General features: G+C 39.7%; 1 protein-coding gene across 2 annotated transcripts in view; it reads right to left on the bottom strand.

Annotated features, from left to right (window-relative positions):
- atp6v0a1b (ATPase H+ transporting V0 subunit a1b) overlaps positions 1–17,131 on the bottom strand; it is a 50,357-nt gene extending 33,226 nt beyond the window's left edge. For both annotated transcript variants that reach the window (XM_049563878.1, XM_049563879.1), the window contains exons 1-13: positions 17,040–17,131; positions 13,704–13,866; positions 13,447–13,525; positions 13,011–13,108; positions 10,881–11,009; positions 10,686–10,768; positions 9,915–10,041; positions 9,689–9,771; positions 7,824–7,917; positions 6,354–6,566; positions 5,744–5,894; positions 2,074–2,213; positions 1,802–1,965 (exon numbers count right to left, since the gene is read on the bottom strand). In XM_049563878.1, the coding sequence (XP_049419835.1) occupies positions 1,802–1,965; positions 2,074–2,213; positions 5,744–5,894; positions 6,354–6,566; positions 7,824–7,917; positions 9,689–9,771; positions 9,915–10,041; positions 10,686–10,768; positions 10,881–11,009; positions 13,011–13,108; positions 13,447–13,525; positions 13,704–13,820 (1,478 nt within the window). In that variant the 5' untranslated portion in view covers positions 13,821–13,866; positions 17,040–17,131. The remainder of the gene's footprint in view (positions 1–1,801; positions 1,966–2,073; positions 2,214–5,743; positions 5,895–6,353; positions 6,567–7,823; positions 7,918–9,688; positions 9,772–9,914; positions 10,042–10,685; positions 10,769–10,880; positions 11,010–13,010; positions 13,109–13,446; positions 13,526–13,703; positions 13,867–17,039) is intronic.
- Between the last annotated feature and the right edge of the window lie 4,132 nt (positions 17,132–21,263).

Below are 21,263 nucleotides of genomic sequence, written 5' to 3'. Positions count from 1 at the left end.
ACCTGAATGGATCTGACTAGTGTAAGAAGGTTCCTACGTGATAAAGCAAAATTTTATTGCCTGCCGATATCTGAATCTCTAACTGTTTATCTAACAGGTCTGTAATGATCTATTTATTTTCTTGAAAGGTTCCTGGAAACTTGAAAATAGAGACAGTGTTCAATTTACACTTGCAGTTAGTTGCTACTGTAGCCTAAAGAGTCTTTTAAAAAGAGCACATTTGGATAACTAGATGTGTAAAACAGTGTATTATTTCTCGACAAACAACAATTTATCCATCCACCCAGCTCTTCTGTACAGTGTCTCTGGCTGTTGCGCAGGTTAGTCCCCTATTGGATCACAACAAACCTTTTGCAAAGACTCTCAAGTAATTTCAGTTTTAAGCAACACGTCACAAAGCTTTGGTAGGGTTTTTATCATAGAAATATTTCAAACATATGATCTGTCTTAACTTTTGAAGACACCAGAGAGCATTTCACAAGTCTTCATCTAATCACGTCTGGAATACTGCAATAGCCTCTTTTCTTGCATGAATCAAAAATCTTTTGATCGACTCTTGATAGTACAGAACTTTACAGCAGAAATAAGCACGTGTAATGCATGACACAAAAAATGGTTTTGGTCTATGTAGCTTATTTCTACATTATGAAAACTGCACAGGGGGTGAATTTTTATATAACTCACCCTTTACATTTTATTGAAACTTAAAGCTATGCATATTTAAGGACAGGCCGCTTAAGGTGAAAGGCTGTCTGCTGATAGTGTCCTTGGCTTCTCAGTCAGATCCACCCCTCCCTCCTTTACAGCTCCAGCCTCTTGCTCAAATATGGTCACTTCTGGCTCCAAAACAGTAAAATGGTGAAAGCCAAAATGCCGAACTCAAGGCTTCAAAACGGGAGTATACAAACCGATGAGTGATGTCACCATGGCTACGTATGTCCATTATTTTTACAGTCAACGTTGAGAATAGATTTTAAAGTTTTACTTATTACTTTTAAGGCTCTTCATGGCCTCTCTCCCTTCTATATCTCTGACCTCTTAGTACAGTACACGCCAGTACGACTTTGGTCACAGAGGTCATGGAGTAAGTGATCTCTTTTGAGTCCCTTCTTAAAATATACTTTTATTCGTGAAATAAAATTTCCTTTGAACTGTCTTTTATTTCCTCAGTTATCATACACCAAATAGTTTTTTTTATGTTTTCTTTTAATTTGTTTTGATTTTGTGACTTGTCTGGGGATTTTTTTGACTGCCTTCTGAGGCACTTTGTAACATTTTTGAAAAATGGCCTATAAATAAAAATTCTTCTTCTTATTATTATTATTGTAGTGGGCAGGTCAGGGAGCACAGGTTGTAGTTCATGTTTCTTCTGTACACACATGATGATACCAAACCTCACTGTGAAACCAAGACTTCAGGAAGTCACTGTGCCTGCCTGTGGTTAGGCAAGAAATGGTTCCAGCATGTAACTTTCTCAAAACCACAAACTCTCATTTGTGGCAGCTTGTGTACAGATTAAACATATATTCAACGTGGTAATCCCTGAGCTTTAGAGGTGTTGGTTGGTGTATTTCTTCACTTTGGTTAAAACCAGGCTAGCTGTTTCCCCCTGCTTCCAGTCTTTATGCTATGCTAGGCTAACCACATCCTGACTTCAGCCCTGTACTTAATACACATCTACTTTATCCATTGCTTTGTGGCAGAGAAACTAGATGAACTTGAAGAAAACATAAGCCAGGAAAAAATGATTGTGGGTCATCTCAAACAGTATCAGTCCAAGCAGAGTTGGTGGCTGACTTACGACCAGTTGGCTCCTTTGGGGCCAAACATGGGCCTGACGCTCCATCCAGAGCCGAACATGTTGAGTGACTTGGAGAAGCAGTCGTTGTAGATGATTCCAGTGTACATGGAGAAGATCCCCATCAGCAGGATGATGTAGCGACCAGCAAACACCATGTTGAACATCTACAGAGTCACAAAACAACTAAAATATCATATGTGTATGTTTCTAATATATGTACTGTATGTAAAGCTTTTAATTACTGTATATTACTTGTGTATGTCTAACTGTACCTCGTTGTCACTCTTCTGGGCGAGGAGGCGACTCTCTCGAATGACCAGATAGAGAGCAGCGCAGGTCATCAGAAGGCCATGACCCATGTCACCAAACATCACCGCAAACAGGAAGGGGAAAGTAATGATAGTGTACGGAGCTGTAACAGGTAACACAAAGGAAGGGACTGTCACAGAATGGGGCTCAAACAATCAAAACACTCACATATTCAGTCAGTCAAATATCGATCTGTACTGACTGCTGACATTTCCAAGCTTCAAGAAGATGCAAATGTTTTGTATATCAGGGATGTGCTGAATCTCTGGCAAATGACAGTTTGTACAATGTACTGAGTGCGTTTACTGTATTTACCCGTCCATACTGAGATAACAATATTTAATCAGTGCAGTAGAATATTGGATTTGCAGTACATTCACTATTTAAAATGTACTTTATACAAGGGTTTTGTCTGCATAATCTATGTAAGAAAGCTGAGAGAAAATAAGATGTTGCGTTTAAAGGCTGACCAGTTTCTAAGGAAAAACTGATTTTTCTTGACGGGTACCTTAAAAGCCACAAATTCTACTTCTCAGGGCCATAATTGTTGGCCAACAGAAACAGAAAATGGTTGGTGTAAAAGGTTCTTTCAACAATTCTCATTTGCTGTTTTTTTAAATATGCTACTGTCTATAAAACCTGATTCTTCTGGCAGATATTCCACAGTAAAAGCTTACCAGGATATGGAGGGATATTTGTGTTTGAAAGCAGCTTAAAGGCTCTTAAGAAGTTGAATTATTGATGGTAGCTTTACAATTTAAAAAACATGCAAAACGGCTTTAGCATTATAACAGTTAACGAAGTGCTGTGTTTAAAATTGGATACTTCCGTTAGTACCCTCACATTCAGTACACTGTGGACACTATGTACTTACTTGTGCACACAATTTGACAGGGCAGTGTCAAATAAAAGACAGCTGCTACATACTTGACGGAAATGACAATCGCAAGATTGTCTTCTTCTGCTTATGAATCGCAATCAGGTGGAGCGTTATTGCCAACAGTTGACATTTTTCACTCGCCAAAATATATGATTGCTATATCTGCTTGTTTAACCATTTGGCATCTTATGTATTCATTTATTTATTGTATCAAAAATGAATGCACTTTCATGGCACATTTGTATTTGAATATCCATGGCTGATACTGCCTGGCTCTGTTGCCAGATAATCTACCGAGTTAATGATGGCTGCCACATTTTGCAAATATTTACAACTTCTCTAGCATCTGACCACAAATCTAATACTACAATCCTTTACAGTTAAGACAATAATTAAACATGCATAAACACCAAATGTAACTACATCCGTAGAGCGTATAGCTTACGACACAACACATGTAACGTCAGTGCCGATGACAACTTGTGCCACTGTTAGCTAGTTAGCAAGCTCATGTTAGCATTCATTTTACCGTTTGCGGTACCAAATTATTACACAGTTAACCCAATAAACAAAGCGATGGTTTATATTATTTTATCCCCTTGCACTATGTACGCAACATGGTGATCATTGAGGGTGAGAAAGTGTCCAGCATTCCACACATAACTTTTTGCCGCTGTGAGTGCATCATCTAGGTACTTAAAGTGCACTGCATTTCATTATATCCACTCTCTCATCCAAATATGGTCACAAGATAGCGATGGCCAAAATGCCACACTCCAGCCCTCAAAATCTGAGTCCACAAACCAGTAGGTGACATCAAAGTAGCTATATCTATGATTTTATAAAGACTATGGCAGTGATACTCAGCTTACAGTCCGCAAGCCAAATCTGGCCCACAACAGGTTGCTAAGTGGCCATTTTCTAATACATAGTGTAAACAAACTGATTCACAATGGGAATTAATTTGTACTTTGATTGTAAATAAGGTGCCAGAGTGCATAAAGACGCATCAAAATTGAGCTTGTTCAAAGATATCTTTTTTAAAAAGTGCCTAATTATTTATATCAGTTGTTGTTTGTTTATTAACTGGACCTGAGCTGAGTATCCCTGGGGTCCGTTTCACAAAGCAGGTTTAGTGAAAACTCAGAGTCTGTTAACCCTGAAATGAGGGAAACTCTGAGTTTTCCGTTTCAAAAAGGGAGGTAACTCAAACCAGAGAAAGAGGGGTAACTCTAGCCTGTTTCAGAGAGAGAGGTAACTTAAGCTCTCGGTCAGTTACCGTAGTAACAGACTCTATGAACCTAACCTGGTCGGGACCAGGTTTTTCTCAATGAACCTCGAGTTTCTCTCTGTCTCCGCCCTCTTTCAGAGCCACACACTCCATCTGATTTCCTCATTCATTCAGTCAGCAGGCGAGTTTTGGCGTTGCCTAATTCTGCCGTCTGTCATTAAAAAAATCATTAAGAAAATCAGAGTCAGTATATTAGAAGTCCATTAGGCACAGTAGGTGGCGACTTTTTTCACTAACATGACATGTCCTTTTGATAACGATCCCGTGGATGAAGGTGCAGCATTACTGCGCAGAGAATTAAATGTTCGTCGGGAGATGGTTATCAGACCGCGCATAGATGTTTTAGCATTTCCACACAATTATCTTTTTGAGCTGTACCGTTTCACGTCACAGTCCATCATCTACATACACAACCTAATCCGTCCTTACATTTGCAACATTACCAATCGTAGTCATGCTCTCACATCCCAGCAGATATTGTGTGTTGCGCTCATAGACTGTATAAAAATGCGCTGCGTTTCTTTGCAAATGGAAGTTTTTTGTACAATGTCGGAGATGCTGAGCACTTGAGTAAGGCAGCTGTGTGCAGGGCGGTCAGAAAAGTGTGCTCGTTTTACAGGCATCTGCCTTCTTTCTGTTGGCTGAGTAGAAGTATGTGTAAGTTTAAATAGGCTTAATTATTTAACAGAACATGATATAGATGAGAGAAGACGTGTGTGAAAACAGCATTATGTTGGGGATAAAACAACTGCACAGTCAAACAGCCACTTAATATTTACTTTACAATGTAAAACATGATCAAAATCAGGTACCCCCATGAGATTATGCCGAGGTCTTACCTGTTTGAACAATGTTTTTATATTTCATCCTAAACTGCTGCCAAGTGCGCTTCTCCCCCGCGGGATTGCACCTAAATGAAATAAATTAATAGGCTACCATTCAAGCAGTTTTCCCCTGTAATATTATTGTGATTGCAAAGGACGACATTTAAACTTATGCATTCTCCCACACCGTCTCCCTCTCTTTTGCAGCTGCAGCGGTGTTGCACTTCTTTTTGAAAACATGTGCAAACTCGCCGTATGAGCGCATTAAGATTTCTAATTCTAGTGGGGTGAAAAACGCAGCGCTCCTCTTCCCCGTTGCCATGGTGACTCGTCGAATCGGGGCTCCATTGATGCTGGCTTTTTATAGTTGTGGCGCACGCGCTTAACTCCAGGTGAAACTACTCCGAGTTGATTAAACTGATTCAAATCAGCTGTTCTGGAACCGAAAACTCAGAGTTTCCTATCTCAGAGTAGATCAACTCAGAGTTCAGGATTAGACTCAGAGTTTGTTGAACTTGTTTTGTGAAACGGACCCCTGGTCTGTGGTTTTCACTGAATTTGAGGTCAATAAAGTTAAAGTATTCAAAAGACCACAGAGTTAATAAATTCAATTATAGATAAATGAATTCCTGTCTAACCTGGATTGATTTCCCGGTAGCTCCCAATGCCGTAGGCGTCAACGATGTTCTGGAAGCCTGACGTGAACTTGTTGGTCTTATTGAAAGTAGGTGGAGTTTGCTTGGTCTGCATCCTGTTGAGAATGGACGGCACTGTGGAGCCGCTTCTCTCCTGTCAAAGAAAGCCCTCATATTTCAGTCACATACCACCAATGATGTAAGGATAAGGCCAGATGACTTACAGACACCTCCCCACAACCTCATGCCTCATAGTAAATTCATGTTTGTTTGTTTTTAAGTCAAACTTAACTTAATAATATATATGTTTGGAGTTTGTTTTGGCTTTGGTACTTATACTTCATGACATCATGTTACTCAGTGACTCAGTAGTTTTTCTTGTGATTGAAACTATCAGCTAACTTATGGCATGCTGAAGTTAGAGGACTACCTGTCAGTGTGAGTATAATTGTTGTCTAATACTTTACAGATGCAATGTGTAAAGGACATGAGGAGAGAAATATGTCATACCTCTACACTATACAACAAATAAAAAGAATATGGAAGTGCTAATGTGATCAGTGTAAATGAATAAGTACACAACAAAACCCAAAAAACAAACAAACAAACTCACGGTTCCCCTGCGCAGAGCGAACTGGATGGAGTCCAGGTCTGAGACGGGACACCACACCTCAGCGATCAGACACTTCTGGGTGACGTCGATGTTGCACAGGTTGAGTGTGTGGTAGATGGCCTTCATCTTCCTCACCTTGATGAACCATACCCGCATGGTCTTGGAGGCAGCTTGCAGCACTCGCTGACGGTGGTCCTCTGTTTGGTTGAGCACCTAAATTAGCAGTGTGGAGTGATTTGGTTTAGATTGCAGATCCTGGTCCAGTCAAAATTTGGATTGGTGGTCTTGACAGTGTTACAGGCTGACCTGAAGCATTGTGTAATAATGATTTCAGTGGTAACCATGGCACAAAAACTGATGGTTTGGTAAGTATTTTTATTTGAATTAATTCTGGTTATTATCATGACTTTTAATTAAAAGTTTTTTTCTTCCCTTTCCGTTTGTTGTGTTCTATCAGTGTGTGTTCACTGGCCTTTAAGACTAAACTTGCTGCTTACTGTTGTTGTTTTGTGATATGAACATAATATGAGCTAAATGTGTATTATCTGAGACATAAACATGTTGGCAAATGGTAGAAACTAACTGATTTTTCTGTATTGGCTCCCAGACACATGTTTATGCACAGAACTAGATTCTCTATGTAAGCCTGAGAAAAATGCTCTATTGTAGTAGAGTGTAATACATTGTATGCGGTTGGCAGGCTGAGACTCAAGCAGACCTCTGAAGCAGAACCAGGCCTTTTTTCCAGGCTTAATAAGGGCAGACTTGCAGGGAACCACAACACTATGAGACAGGACAAAGGTCTTTCACAGATAAGAATTAATGCACAAGAAAACACCCATCTACATTATGAGGGCTTTTGTGATTTAATTGGAAATACTTTCTTTGAAGGAAAACCTGAACACAGACATCCTGTTGTGCAAAGTTTCTGATTCATTTCTCGTTGTTTAGTGACAGCAGAGTAACAAAGAATACAAAGAGCCTTTGAAAGAGTTATAAATTAAAGAAAAGAACTGCAATGCTAATGGTAATGTGGCTTAAACAATAAGGCTTAATTCCACAGTCAATCACTTCTATGGGAACTGACTCTCACTTCACTTAATTTTCATTTTCATTAACTTTCTTTTTACACATCCTTTTAAATTCACCTAAATTCACCTGAAACATCTATCCAAGGCATACTCAAAGTACATCGAAAGCTGTTCTTGTTCCATTTTTAGTAAATGAACCTCACGTAGTCTAAATTCAAAGTAGATACTAATATCACAGAAAATAAATATTTTCCACATTTTTTTTATTGGCACTACCAAGAGTGTAGCTTTCAAACAATATGTTGTTTGAGTAAACTACTAAAAAGACAAATACAGCAGTTGTTTTACATATAATTATCAAAAATCCCCTTAGGGGGGTCTGCGGGTGGGCCTCAGATTTGTGTCGATAACAGTAATGACAAACAAGTGACAAACGTACCATCTGAAGGTCCTCGATGCGACTATTTACTCCAGCCAGCATCTCCTTCCTTTCCTGTGGGGTCTCTGGACAAGGGTAGAGTGAGGCACGGAACCTGGAAAAATAAATCCACCAACAGAGTAAACTCACGTTATCTAACACAAACTGTACTGGACTCTCCATGTTTCCATCATGTTCCCTTTTTCTTGCTCATGTTTACAATGCACACATGAATACACCAATTCTTCCATGGTAGAGTGAACAAACAGCAGGGAGAGGATATTTTAAAAGGTAATCCTGTGATTTTGTATTATATTTATCACCAGCAAGTACAGCTATACAGTATACTGTTCAATGAACTACACAATGCAATAAATGAAAGCAAGTACTGTTGAAATAAATTACAAATGCAGCTCAGTATTAATGACTGACAATTTATTCAGACTTCACATGGGCTATCTGCCCTATTGTCAGCTGAATACTTGTGAGCCTTGTTCTGTTGGGGGAGAAGTAGACTTTGAAAATGATTGAATATTGGAGGTGTGTGTGTGTCCCAATATATAATTACTCATTTGAGTTGGAGATTTGCAAGTGGGAAAAAAATGGTCAAAATTTGAGAGGCCAAAACATATTGAAAATATTGAATTTTAGTCCCTAATATGACTCGAGTTTCACTAAATCCTGCATTTCAAGAAGCAACTAACGGTATGTTTTTGCTAGACCCAACCTCCCAGACTAGCCTCAGTCCATAACAGGCACATAAATGTAGACAATGCAGGCAGTACGGTTGCACTGGGTCCTGTGGGGTGGGGTGCGGGGGCCGTGGGTTTCACATGTGGTGAAAGAACTCACATTAAATCTAAAATGGTTCTATTTTATATGGGCTATATGACCGCAAAAATGCAAACCCATCTCTGTCATGATTTTCTTTCCTAGTGGCAATCTGTAACATTCATTTATTTATTCATTCTGGACAGGTTGCCATACTATCACAGGGATAACACAGACAGACAGACAGACAGACAGACAACCCTTCACGCTCACGTTCACACCTACAGACAATTTAGAGTCACCAGTTAACCTAACCTGCATGTCTCTGGACTGTGAGAGGAAGCCAGAGTAGCCAAAGAAAACCCATGCTGACACAAGGACAACATGCAAACTCCGCACAAAAGGGCTCCCCCACCTCAGGGTTTGAACTCTCTTGCTGTAAAGTGACAATGCTAACCAAAGCACCACCGTTCTGCTAATCTGTGACAAATGATATGCTTTTACTACATAAACTATAAAAACTATGAATAGACCATTTTAAAAAAAACCTAGTCAATTAAAATAATAATTTCTTCTTTTCTATTATATTTTTCTCATGTACAGGTATGCAATGACAACTGTTGGTAACATGTATGTTAATGTTGTCTAATGTCAAGTCTCTATTTAATCATGTAACAAGATGATACGATACAGTAGCTAGTTTAGGCACAAAATCTGTCAAGTCTGACAAGCTGAGCACATCTAAAAGTCCAGCGAGCAGTCATGCCTTCTAAACATAAAAGCAACACTAAGAAAGGACAAGAGAGAAATGAACAGGAGGAAAAAGTAGCAAAGCTCCCAAATTAGATTCCTTTAGCTTTATTAGAAACAGTTACCTGTGGTGTGTGTGTGCGCCTTGTAACTTGTAACTACTGTGAACTAGGGCCCATCACAATAGTGTGCACTGGGGCCCATGGTAACTACCTTACGCTACTGGTCCATAAACTGTGGCACCTGTATTTTTGCAGCAAACCCAACGGACAAAAGAAGGGAAAATGCAATGAAATTTTGCCTTTAGTTTGAATGCAATATTCAGCTTAGATATATTTTTAGGCAACTTCCTCTGTGATACCCACCCCTCACAGATCTTCTTCACCCTGTTCTTCAGCTGGTCACCTTGGAAGAAGATGATGAAGACTGATTTGTGGACTTGGTCTCCCTGTTGGAAAGAGAAAACAATGAGTCTGTCTGTTTCTCATATGTAAACATGACAATTATGTTACGTGTATGCCTGATTGTTTTTCAGTTAATTTCTTTGTACTTTTTCTGCTTAATATGTCTCTAGTCTCTACTTGTACTGACCGTGGCAGGGTCCTCCAGAGGGTCCTCAATCTCTGCCTTCCTTAAGAAGACATTACCGCGACACACTCTCCACAGCATCCTCTCAAAAGTTGGAATTCTCTCCCTGCTGATCACTCCAGCCACAAATCTGCACAACATACAAGTGCTTAGAGCAGATAAAGAAAACAGACTGACATAGTGAGCCTTTTGAGTGGCAAAAATAAATAACTGTGTTAAGAACGCTGATATATAAATGGCAATGACAACTTTTAATGTTCATTACCTGATATTAATCATCCTTGGTTAGCTAAGTACCTTACTTGAAAAGCTATAAGCTATTATGGAAACCCAACATAGTGGTGACGCATAATAAAATGACGTTCCAGACAAAAAAAAAAAATCAGTGAGCACAACAAAAATGGGAGATTTTGTTTGTATCTTACACAAGGGCACAAATGCTTCCACGTTATGTTAGATACAATCCTGCCAATCGTTTCACTTTGCTATTCTAATCTACAGGTAATAATTTACCAACAAGTGCAGCAATGCGCTATCAATCATTTTTCATTACTGGCAAATGAAACGGACAAGACATTGACAGACTTTGCAAATAAATCACCACTTACTGATCAAAAAAAAAATTTGACTACTTATTTCTTTAGTGGAGGGCATCCTCCTGACCATCAAAATATATATTCATGTGCAATGTGCAATTAGTATGACTATCTCAGTATTTGCCAAGACAACTGCAAAGTGTGTCCTAGAGAATATGATGCAGTCCTCATACTTTACCCCAGTCTGAGCGGGGCCCCGCGACCCCCCTCACTACCCTCCATCAGGGCTGATGACTCCTCCAGCAGGTTGGGATCCTCCATCTGTCAAAGACATTAAGAAGACCTCAGTTACTATGCCTACACAAACACAACAATAATCTATTGTGCTTCTGGGTGTGTGGTGTGTACATCTGAGAGGGCGAAATAAGCAAACCTCATCAAAGAACTGCTGTGTTCGACGGAGGATGTGTTTGAGCTCCGTCAGCTCCAGGAAGTTCTTCTTCAGGGCTTCCTGGTTGGTGTTGATCTCCTTCAGTTCATTCTCCAGCTTCTCAAAGGTGGCCTGCCAGTCACAGTGAACAGGCACTTTTTACTGACTCAAACCTGAGGAGACTTTGTTTACTTTTGCTTTTAGAATGTTTTGGCATTACGCTGAAGACAGAGGGTGGTCTAAATAGGAATCTTTAACAGTTTTGAATTAAGGATTTTTTTGTCGTTTTTGTACAAGCATCTCTCTAATGTAAAAGGTGTGATGAGTTTTTCAAACAACAATGTATCTATGGGTGATAACCAATTACATTAGTCATATAGTGTCAATAACTCTGTTACACTAAAACATTCACTGTACCTACAAATCACACATTATGTATTTACAGTTTAAAATACACATTGTGCTCTAACATATATGCACCATCATTGTATCAATATGAATCCTGCATGTTGTACTTAGTATAGATATGTATTACATGCATATAATGTACATAACCACCCACTTCATGTATATCTATTTATATTTACACCAATCCGCCAAAATATTAAAACCACTGACAGATGAATTGAATAACATTAACCAACTCATTACAATGCAAAGTGCTGCTGGGAAACTTTGGGTCCTGGCATTTATGTGGATCCCACTTTGGGATCAGGATTTATGCGACCTGCCATTACCCCAGAGGGCTACCACAGAGGTACCCCACATCCAAGGTGGGGCCTCCTTGGATTGGACTTGGCTCTGACCTGTCAAGGTACAAACACAGGACCTCTGCGAGGGTCCTTAGGTGTCAGGCACCAAGGTGTTGGTGGTGGATTGTTTGAAGTCCTGTGGGTTGTGAGGTAGGGTACCAGCACGTTCAACGGATGCTCTATCGGATTGGGATCTGAGGCCAGGTTGACACCTTGAGCTCTTTGTCATGTTACTGAGCACAGTGTAGCAAGATGATCAATATTTTTCACTTCACCTGCCAGTGGTTTTAATGTTGTGGCCGTCAGGGTATTTCTCTGCTTTCTACAGAAACACTTGACTTGTAAATAGACATTATATTTTCTTGGTCATTGTTGTTTTTTATATTTATTCATATTTCTATTTGCAACCATTTTTCCCTTCTTGTATGTACATAATGGTTCTGGTGGTTTATTTTTACCTATCTTTGTTCAGCTTCGTTGATCTTGTTCTTAGATTTATGTCTATTTTCATCTGTTTTTCAATTGGAACTGTGTGTACAGTTTGTGTACACATACTTGGCCAATAAAGCTGACTCTGAGGTGTTGTATATAAAACTCACAATCCACTCTACATTAAAAAAACAGTTATCAGCTCTCATTCTTAAATTATCCTCTTAAATCAAAACCACTTCTCTGGACACTATGGGTAGCACCTCAGAAGTCAGTTTCTTTGGCTATTTTCTTTTGTAGCAGCTCTGAAAAAGGCCAGGCTGCTCTCACAAATTTTTCACATTTTTTCCTACGACGAGCAATGCATCCAAATTCGTACATATCTCACATATTTCGAAAGGCTGCCATCACGTGACCAATCTGCTGATGGCAGTAAACAAGGAAGCATTCCCGAGCGGTTGTAAGGAGCCAGGTTGGGGTGGGTGATGAGTCACACAAAAAACAGACTTTTGCCCAGGACTTTCCCCTGGAATCACATGTTCGGATCTCTGTGAACTTTAAGAGCACTTTGAGTCATTTTAAGGTACGTCCTTGCCATGTTTCTTTTCCTAAACCTAACTACAGTAACTTTACTTGCCTAAACCTAACCTCCGTAAATTTGTAGGATGTCATATGAACTGTTCTATGACAGTATGTTATAAAGGACCATACTCCTGAAGACACTCTTTACAATACAGAGCCACAAGAAGAAAATTTGGTCTGTCTTGTCATACCGTAAGTGATGCTGAGTAGTCGTGTACATGGGTAAACTCAAAACCATGTAATTTAATAATTGTATATTTATCAACAATCCCATTTTTGATTTTTAATAAGAATGTATGTATCAGTTCTTCTATCAAAATAATAATGATTGAAGATGAGTAATAATGGTCACAGATTACAGGCTGATTACCTCGAGATCAATCATGTCCCTGGGAAAAGGCACCTCTGGATTTTCTCCAGTGTCCACAGTTGGGATATTAGCTTTCTTGATCTCCTTCTCCACAAACCCTGTTCAACAGAGAGAATCTATGATTAAATACTTCACCAATGTAAAACCAGGTTTTTATATTTCTCCAGATGAGGAAGAAAAACGTAATAATTTTCCTACTGACACCCCTGTAACTATGGAAAGTGTTATGGGTTTACTACAGATTTCACGGGTTTGGGAGTGGTAAGGCTTACTCAGTACGACAAAAAAGAAAAAATCTGAACCAATTTTATGTGTGCTTAATCCAACAGGAGCAGTACAGTACAGAAACTGAAGGTGGACTGAATCATAGGCAGGAACTACACTGTGGCTTTGGCTGGATGGCTTGACTGGAGTGCTAACATGTCTAATTACTTACTCAGTTTCCTGTCCATCTCCTCACATCTCCTCACTTCATTCACAAATTTGCGCTGGAACACGTTTACGTCCGGATTCAACTGTTGGTGGAAAAATACATGAGTGACGTCATACAAAAGACAGCATACAAGCAACACCACACGTCCTCTGTGACCTTTCCCATTTTTCACTAGCTTTAATTTAATAAATGAGAATATTTGTGCCTTCAGAGAAGCTCCACCACAATGAATAGCACAGCATGACAACATTCATACTCACATCTCTAAACTGGACCATGCCCAGTTCTCCCAGCTCACTGACGCAGCAGTAGGCTGCCTCTGACTGGAGAAAGAGCTGGGCCAGGGTCATCTCCTCGCTCCTGAACAGTTCCCCCATGATGACAACCACACTCCACCACAGCTAGAATAAAGAAACACTACACCTAGGACAGGAAGATACGTAGAGATTAGATTAGACTCAAAGATTTTTGAAATATGTTCATTGGTTCTTTTACACAGTAAAAAGGCCAAGTTAAACAACACACAAACACTATGTTCCTTAAAGAGCTGTTGTAATTATTTATTATGAATTAGAGCAATATATTATATTGTACTGTCTGCAGAACAGCACAATAAATACTACACTATTCTATTCTATTCTATACTATACTATACTATACTGTACTGTAATGTAATGTACTGTAGAGAACAAAATATAAAATACAGTACCACACCATTATGATACACTATAGGACACACGATAGTTGTTGTGTTTTGCCAATGATAATTTTCATAATTGAGTAACCTGCCAATTATTTTCTTTATTAATCAATTCATTTTCTAAAATGTCAGTCCCACCTGGAACCGTGCCCTAGGCTTCCGTGCTCACCGCAGCAGCCTTCCTACTAGTCGCGACGTAGCCCTTTCAGCTCCTGTCACCAGCAATGGCTGGGTATGGGCCTGACGCTCCAGCACCATCGATTTTCAGGGCTAGTTGATTCAGCAGGTGAGTTGTTACACACTACTTAACGGATTCCGACTTCCATGGCCACTGTCCTGCTGTCTATATCGACCAACACCTTTTCTGGGGTCTGATGAGCGTCTGCAACGGGTGCCTTAACCTGGTGTTTGGTTCATGCCGCAACACCAGTTCTGCTTACCAAAAGTTGACCACTAGGCAGCTCACAGTCCACTTCCAGTCACTTCTTACCCATTTAAAGTTTGGGAATAGCTTGAGATTGTGGCCCCAAGGCCTCTAATCATTCACTTTACCAGATAAAACTTCAAGACTCTGAGCACCAGCTATCCTAAACTCAACTCAACTCAACTTTATTTATAGAGCACTTTAAAAACAACCACAGCTGAAACAAAGTGCTGTACAAAAATAAAAACAGAAGACAAACAATAAAAACAATAAAACAGTAAAACAAGAGCAGAGTCTCATGCTGGGTTAAAAGCCAAGGAGTAAAAATGGGTTTTAAGACTGGTTTTAAAGAGAAACTTTGGAGGGAACCAGCTTTTAGATTTTTCCGATTACTCTTTAGCCCCTATACCCAGGTTGGAAGACTGATTTGCACATCAGGACCGCTACGGGCCTCCATCAGAGTTTCCTCTAGCTTCGCCCTGCCCAGGCATAGTTCATCATCTTTCGGGTAACATTGCGCATGCTCAGTGACGGACTCAGTATGTTTGAAGGGCAGGGGCAAAAAAGGGCACCTACTGCATGACATGAGGACAAGAAGGCAGCCAAAAGGGCACATCTGCTCGTTTTCATCCAATAGGGCATATCATCTTGTTTTGATCACTCAAGAGGGCAGCCAAAAGGGGCCATCCTCTCGTTTTCACCACTCAAGAGGGCAGCCAAAAGGGGACATCCTCTCCTTTTTGTTAATCAAGAGGGCAGCCAAAAGGGCACATCCGCTCATTTTAATCATTCAAGGGGGCAGCTGATAGGGCACATCATCTCGTCTTCGCCACTCAAGAGGGCACTTTAGCGCGGCGCTTTCAACCAAGGCGGCACCGGGGGGATGGTCGCTCAACCCTCTGACTCGTGTGCACATTAGAATACTTGGTCCACGTTGTAGTATTGTCAGAGGGTTCTAAAGTAGTATAACCTTCAAATATACTGTCAAAATATCTCACTGTATCTCTCTATCACTCCTGCTCTATCTTGTTGCCACCTACTAGCTCACTTTGTTCAGATGTGCTGCTGCACACAGGTGAGGGGGGGCGTAGCCTTTGGGAAAAAGGAGCAGAGAATTGTTTGGGGAAGGTTTTTTGATTTTGTTTGTGCAGGAGGTGGTGAAAGCCGAACAGCCTGCCATGGAAAAGACCCTCAATTGACTCTTAATTTAATGGTGTTTCCTCTACTGTGTGGGGGCATAAGTATAACAAGGTGTGTGGAGGACGGTAAAGACTGAGCAATATGTTTCTTTCCTTGTGTGTGCTTCTTTCATTAAGTGCTTTAAGTTGGATAAAGGGGTTATTATTAAAATGGACATTCTTCCTATTACCTATTTAATTTTTTCTCTGTACTTTTAATTGGGTAGGCAAATAATATCTAAATAAATTGTATTTAAGTTTCATTTTTGTACTTTCTTTTGATGGTGCCAGAGGGGAATCAAAGGGAGCACCTTTATTTTGCTGACCCTCCTTTAACCAAGCTAAAGTAATCACTGTAGCTTTTCAGTTTATCTTATACCTGGGCTTCAAAGTTAAGCTGATTGTTATAATATTATTGGAATATTTTAGAATAAAAATAAATATAATGTTATCAACTCATTCTAAGCACCACAAACATTAAACACCATATGGATCTTACACTGCTCAGATAAAACAAACCACAAATATTTAGCAAATAGACCAACGCAGCGATTAAAAATACATATTTATATTAAGAATTCTAATTCGGCTAGGCTAATTAATATGAAAGATGGAGAAGTACTGTTCTCATTACACAGCAATTTCATTTAATATCCACGCTTACTGATATGTATAGTAGGTAGTCTTTAACTATACCAGAAGATGCTAAAGCTAAACACGGAAGAGAATGGCGCTTATTGGTCAAGAATGGACAAGCCTTAATAATAATAGGCTATGTTATATGCACCGTAATGACGTAGCCTAAATATCAAGCTGCTAAATTACAAGTCATAAATATCATTTTAAAATAGTTCTGCTTTAGAATCTTGAGCATCTTGAGCACCGAAGCTAGCATGCAGAGCAGAGCACTGCCGATGTCGCAGCATCCTCTCTGCTGCAGCTCTGCCCTTCACTGCTCAAGGACGCCATGATGCTGCTGGAGCCCGGGCGGCCTACAGCATCTGTCTCCTCCACTCCTCTCGCACACCCTGAGTGTGTGCGCTTCAACAAATAACACTCTATTCATGGCATACAACAACAAATAGTACTATATTTATCCGTTATTGCCACTTATAGCATTAAACACACCCATTACGGGTCCGATACTAGAATTTGATTTAACGTTGGGTTTACTCTTTTATAGGCTGTGTTAACGTCACAACGTTAGGACGCTGTTGTGTTAATAATATTTCAGAACGGGACCCACTCGGCACATGTGACTGACAAACATATAATTAATAAAAACGCTCCTCACCTATATATGACGCTCCTGGTCAGCTCTCTGTGTGGCCTGGAGGATGCTGGATGCTGAGGTCCGGGACGGTGCGTCAAGTTAGATACAGCCAACCGGAAGTATACAGCAAACTACATAAATTCAAAGTAAAGGCATGGTGCATTTTCTTAACATATGTGTACAGCACTTTGATAACGACAATAAATGATAACGACAGCGATACAAGTGCATCAAAAACATGTTATTAATCACCCGACTTGGTGCCCTCTGTTATTCAAAATCATGATAACATATTTGTCATTATCGTTTTATTCTAAAAATCCTAACCGGAAGCTTAATTTGAACCTGTTAGGTCCGATTTGATCAGGGTTTGATCCAGGAGTTTTTGGGATTACCATTGGTGACATGGTGACTCAACTGGAGCATGTCACCCAAGTTTTACATATTTATACAGCAAAGGGATTTATTACATTACATTTTTAAAAGGATGTTGTATACATGACATTTATTGCATGAATATCTGTCCTAGGAAAGGAATCCCTCCTCTGTTCCTCCTCCTGGGGTTTCTTCCATTTTGCGTATCAGAATCGAGGGTAGAAGGTGGTACAGATTATAAAACCCATTGAGGCAAATTTGTAATTTGTTATATTGGGCTATATAAATAACACTGACTTGACTGTAAGGATAAAAAAGACACACATTTTATAGTGTCCAAGTGTAGCTTACCCCCTCTCCACACACACACACACACACACACACACACACCACAGACTGTATTAGAGGCTGTACAATAAGAATTATGAGAACACAGAGGTAACACTATTTTAATCAATACCTGTTTTATATGATACTCCTAATCTTAATTTTCTGTTTGAGTGTTAAGATTTGGATTGCATTCATCTTTATCCTACTGTGAAAGTTTAAACAAATGAGTACAGAGAGGCTGGAATACTGATGAAGTAAGGCTGGACTACTGTGAAGTAAGTATTGATAATGTAATGATTCATTAAAAAACATCTGTACATCTGAAGCAAGGGCAGGCTGGCACAAATCATTCTCTTCTGCAGTCATGACGGTCCGTTCTAGTTTTCCTGTCCTGTTTGGTGGCTGATCCAAACCGCAAAGTGATGGATATGCAGAGAACAGACTGGGTCCAACAGCAGGTTGAACTTCCTGAAGTGGTGTAGTAAGTATATCCTCAACTACTTTCTCCTGATGGGTAAAAATATGCCGTTCACATTACAAGTAATGTACCAAGAATTTGTGTTTGCATGTATGTGATTGGTCACTGCAGTGCCTTGGTAGATAACATGTTGCGATGACCTTAAGGAGTGTGTAAAATCACTTTAGAAATGTTGATAAAACTTATGAAACATACAAATGTAATGTACAGTAGCATGCAAAAGTTTGGGCATCCCTGGTCAAAATGTATTTTGTAAGATGAACTGATCTCCAAAAGGCAGAAAGTTGAGGATGAAACATGCTTTTCAACATTTGAAGCAAAATGTATCATTTTTGGTTTTGTAGCAGCCATGGGCTCCTCTGAACAGCTGCCTGGCACTCTGAAAACTAAAATAACTGATGCCCACAAAGCAGGAGAAGGCTATAAGATGATAGCAAAGTGTTTTCGGGGAGCTGTTTCTTCAGTTTGTAATGTAATTAAGAAATGGCAGTAAACAGGAACTGTGGAGGTCAAGTTGAGGTCAGGAAGACAAAGAAAACTTTCAGAGAGCTGCTTGTAGTATTGTTACAAAAGGCAAATCAAAACCCCTGTTTGACTGCAAAAGACCTGCAGGAAGATTTATCAGACTGGAGTGGTGGTGCACAAATATGACCTTCATGGAAGAGTCATCAGAAGAAAACCTTTCCTGTGTCCTAACCACAAAATTTAGCATCAGAAGTTTGCAAAGGAACATTTGAATGAGTACTGTGGACTGATGAAGTTAAAATAGAATTTTTGGACCCAATGAGCAAAGGTATGTTTGGAGAAAAAAGGATGCAGAATTTCATGAAAAGAACAACTGTCCAACTGTTAAACATGGAGGTGGATCAATTATGCTTTGGGCTTGTGTTGCAGTGGCACGGAGAACATTTCATAGGTAGAGAGAAGAATGGATTCAGTTATCTTCCAACACATTCTGGAAGCAAACATCACAACATCTATAAAAAAGCTGAAGATGAATTAAGGATGGCCTGACAATAATCCTAAATACACCTCAATATTCACAATGGACTACCTTGAGAGGCACAAGCTGAAGCTTTTGGCATGGCCCTCACAGTCCCCCAAACTTAACATCATTAAAAATCTGTGGATAGACCTCAAAAGAGCAGTGCCTGCAAGACGGGCCAATAATCTCGGGGAACTAGGAGCCTTTTGCTGGAAGAATGGGTGAAAATCCCCCAAACAAGAATTAAAAGACTCTTAGCTGGTTACAAAAAGCATTTAGAAGCTGTGATACTTGCCCAAGGGGGGCGCTACTGACCATGCAGGGTCCCCAAACTTTTCCTTCAAGCCCTTTTTGTTATTCTGAAACTGTAAAACATTGAAATTAAAAAGTAAATTTGCTTAGAATACTGAAAAAATGTTTTATCTTTAACTTCATGCCTTTTGGAAATTAGTTCATCTTCTGCTTACTTAACTACTCACAGTAAACAGAATTTTGACCATGGGTGCCCAAACATTTGCATGCCACTGTGCTATCACTTCAGAAGTGTTGATGAAACTTGACAAATGTACAAATATGATGTATTCATGATTTGTAGAAATGTCCAATTGCAACATTTTGTTCTGGGGGCTGTGCTGATAAAGCTCTGTAGACTTGAGGGGACCTGTGAGTTCATCACTAAAAATGTCACCTTTCACATCACTCATTGTCATTTGATCCACTGTAAAAAAAATAAAAAAAAATAAAAAATAAATATTGCTTACAGTACTCTTTATATTCTGCCATTAATCAGTCATGTTGTGGAGATTTATCCCCCCCCTCATTCATTACAGTCTGTACTATATGAAACAGTAATTAGATGATCATCATGTACTAACTGGAGCCTGTAAGATGCTTACAGTACCTCATCTCTATTAGTACTACCTAAAATAAAGTGCTACCAAAACCACTCCTCTAAGCGTCCTGAGAATAAGGTCTACCAGATGTGGTGGAATAGTCCACAACTGGCCAAGCACTGAGTCAGTACTAACAAGATCCTGCAGAATTTTCCTCTTACAAACAGCCACAGCAGCGTTTCACCCCCTCTGTTCCACATGGTGCAGGGTTTAAACCAGGACACTGGCTGGCTGCCAGCGAGCAATTTTGGAAGCATGGAACTCCCATAATGTACATAAATTACCGCGGCAGACTTCTATGAGAAACAGCTTTTATAACTTTCTCCCTCATTCCGGGGTGCCATGTGCTTTTCATAATTTGTATGCATTAGAATGTTTTTTCCAAGTGTTTGCCGTGCATGTCACTGAGTGCATACAGAGGAAAAGTGCTCTTTGGAAAATGGCTTTCCGTGGATTCCTAATAAGAGATTGACTCATGTTCAAGTTTATTCAAAAATATGTCTCTCCAGCAGCTTCTGGACCCCGACCCTTGCTTCTAGGAACTAAAAAGGCTGTGCTGATAACTTAATGTAGGAAAGCAGTTTCAGTTTTCACTGTCCACTTGTAACTACAGACTGTACTTTTGAAGCAATGCCATTGCTCAGTGGCAAAATAGATTACATGTCCAACTGGGCTGATTTAGGCAGCTGTGATAAATCTGTCTTTCAGTATTGCTTAAAATTTATAAATACATAATTGAGCAGTTGTGGAAAGATCAGTCCACCACACCCAATAAAATAAGTCTTTCGTCTAATTTCAGACTACACAGATGGATAATGCTTTTACTACTCTAGGCGCTGAGTTGTCTCCGTCTATTTTGACTCTGGATTAGCATGATCTCATCCACCATTGGCTGTTGACTTAAGTACAGTGCATGCTCACTATTTGGTAATTGTATTGTGTGTGTTTTTTTTTTTTTGTGACCAGCACTACAGACAGTTTCAACCATGTTGTGTTTCCTATAGGAATACTTTACCAGCCAAATGAACATGTGTATTAGTTACTCACCCCACGTTATGATGAATTCATGAAGATAACTCTGTGTTTCTCACCACCTGCAGTGGACGAAAAATCCAAACAACAGAAAAAAACCTTATGATGAGGGGTCTGCATTAAACAGCAATACTATATCAAAACATCTGCTT

The sequence above is a fragment of the Epinephelus fuscoguttatus genome, linkage group LG20 (genome assembly GCF_011397635.1).
Source record: "Epinephelus fuscoguttatus linkage group LG20, E.fuscoguttatus.final_Chr_v1".
Taxonomy (NCBI): domain Eukaryota; kingdom Metazoa; phylum Chordata; class Actinopteri; order Perciformes; family Serranidae; genus Epinephelus; species Epinephelus fuscoguttatus.
Note: the sequence above shows the minus strand (reverse complement) of the source record. Positions and strands in the feature narration are given on the sequence as shown.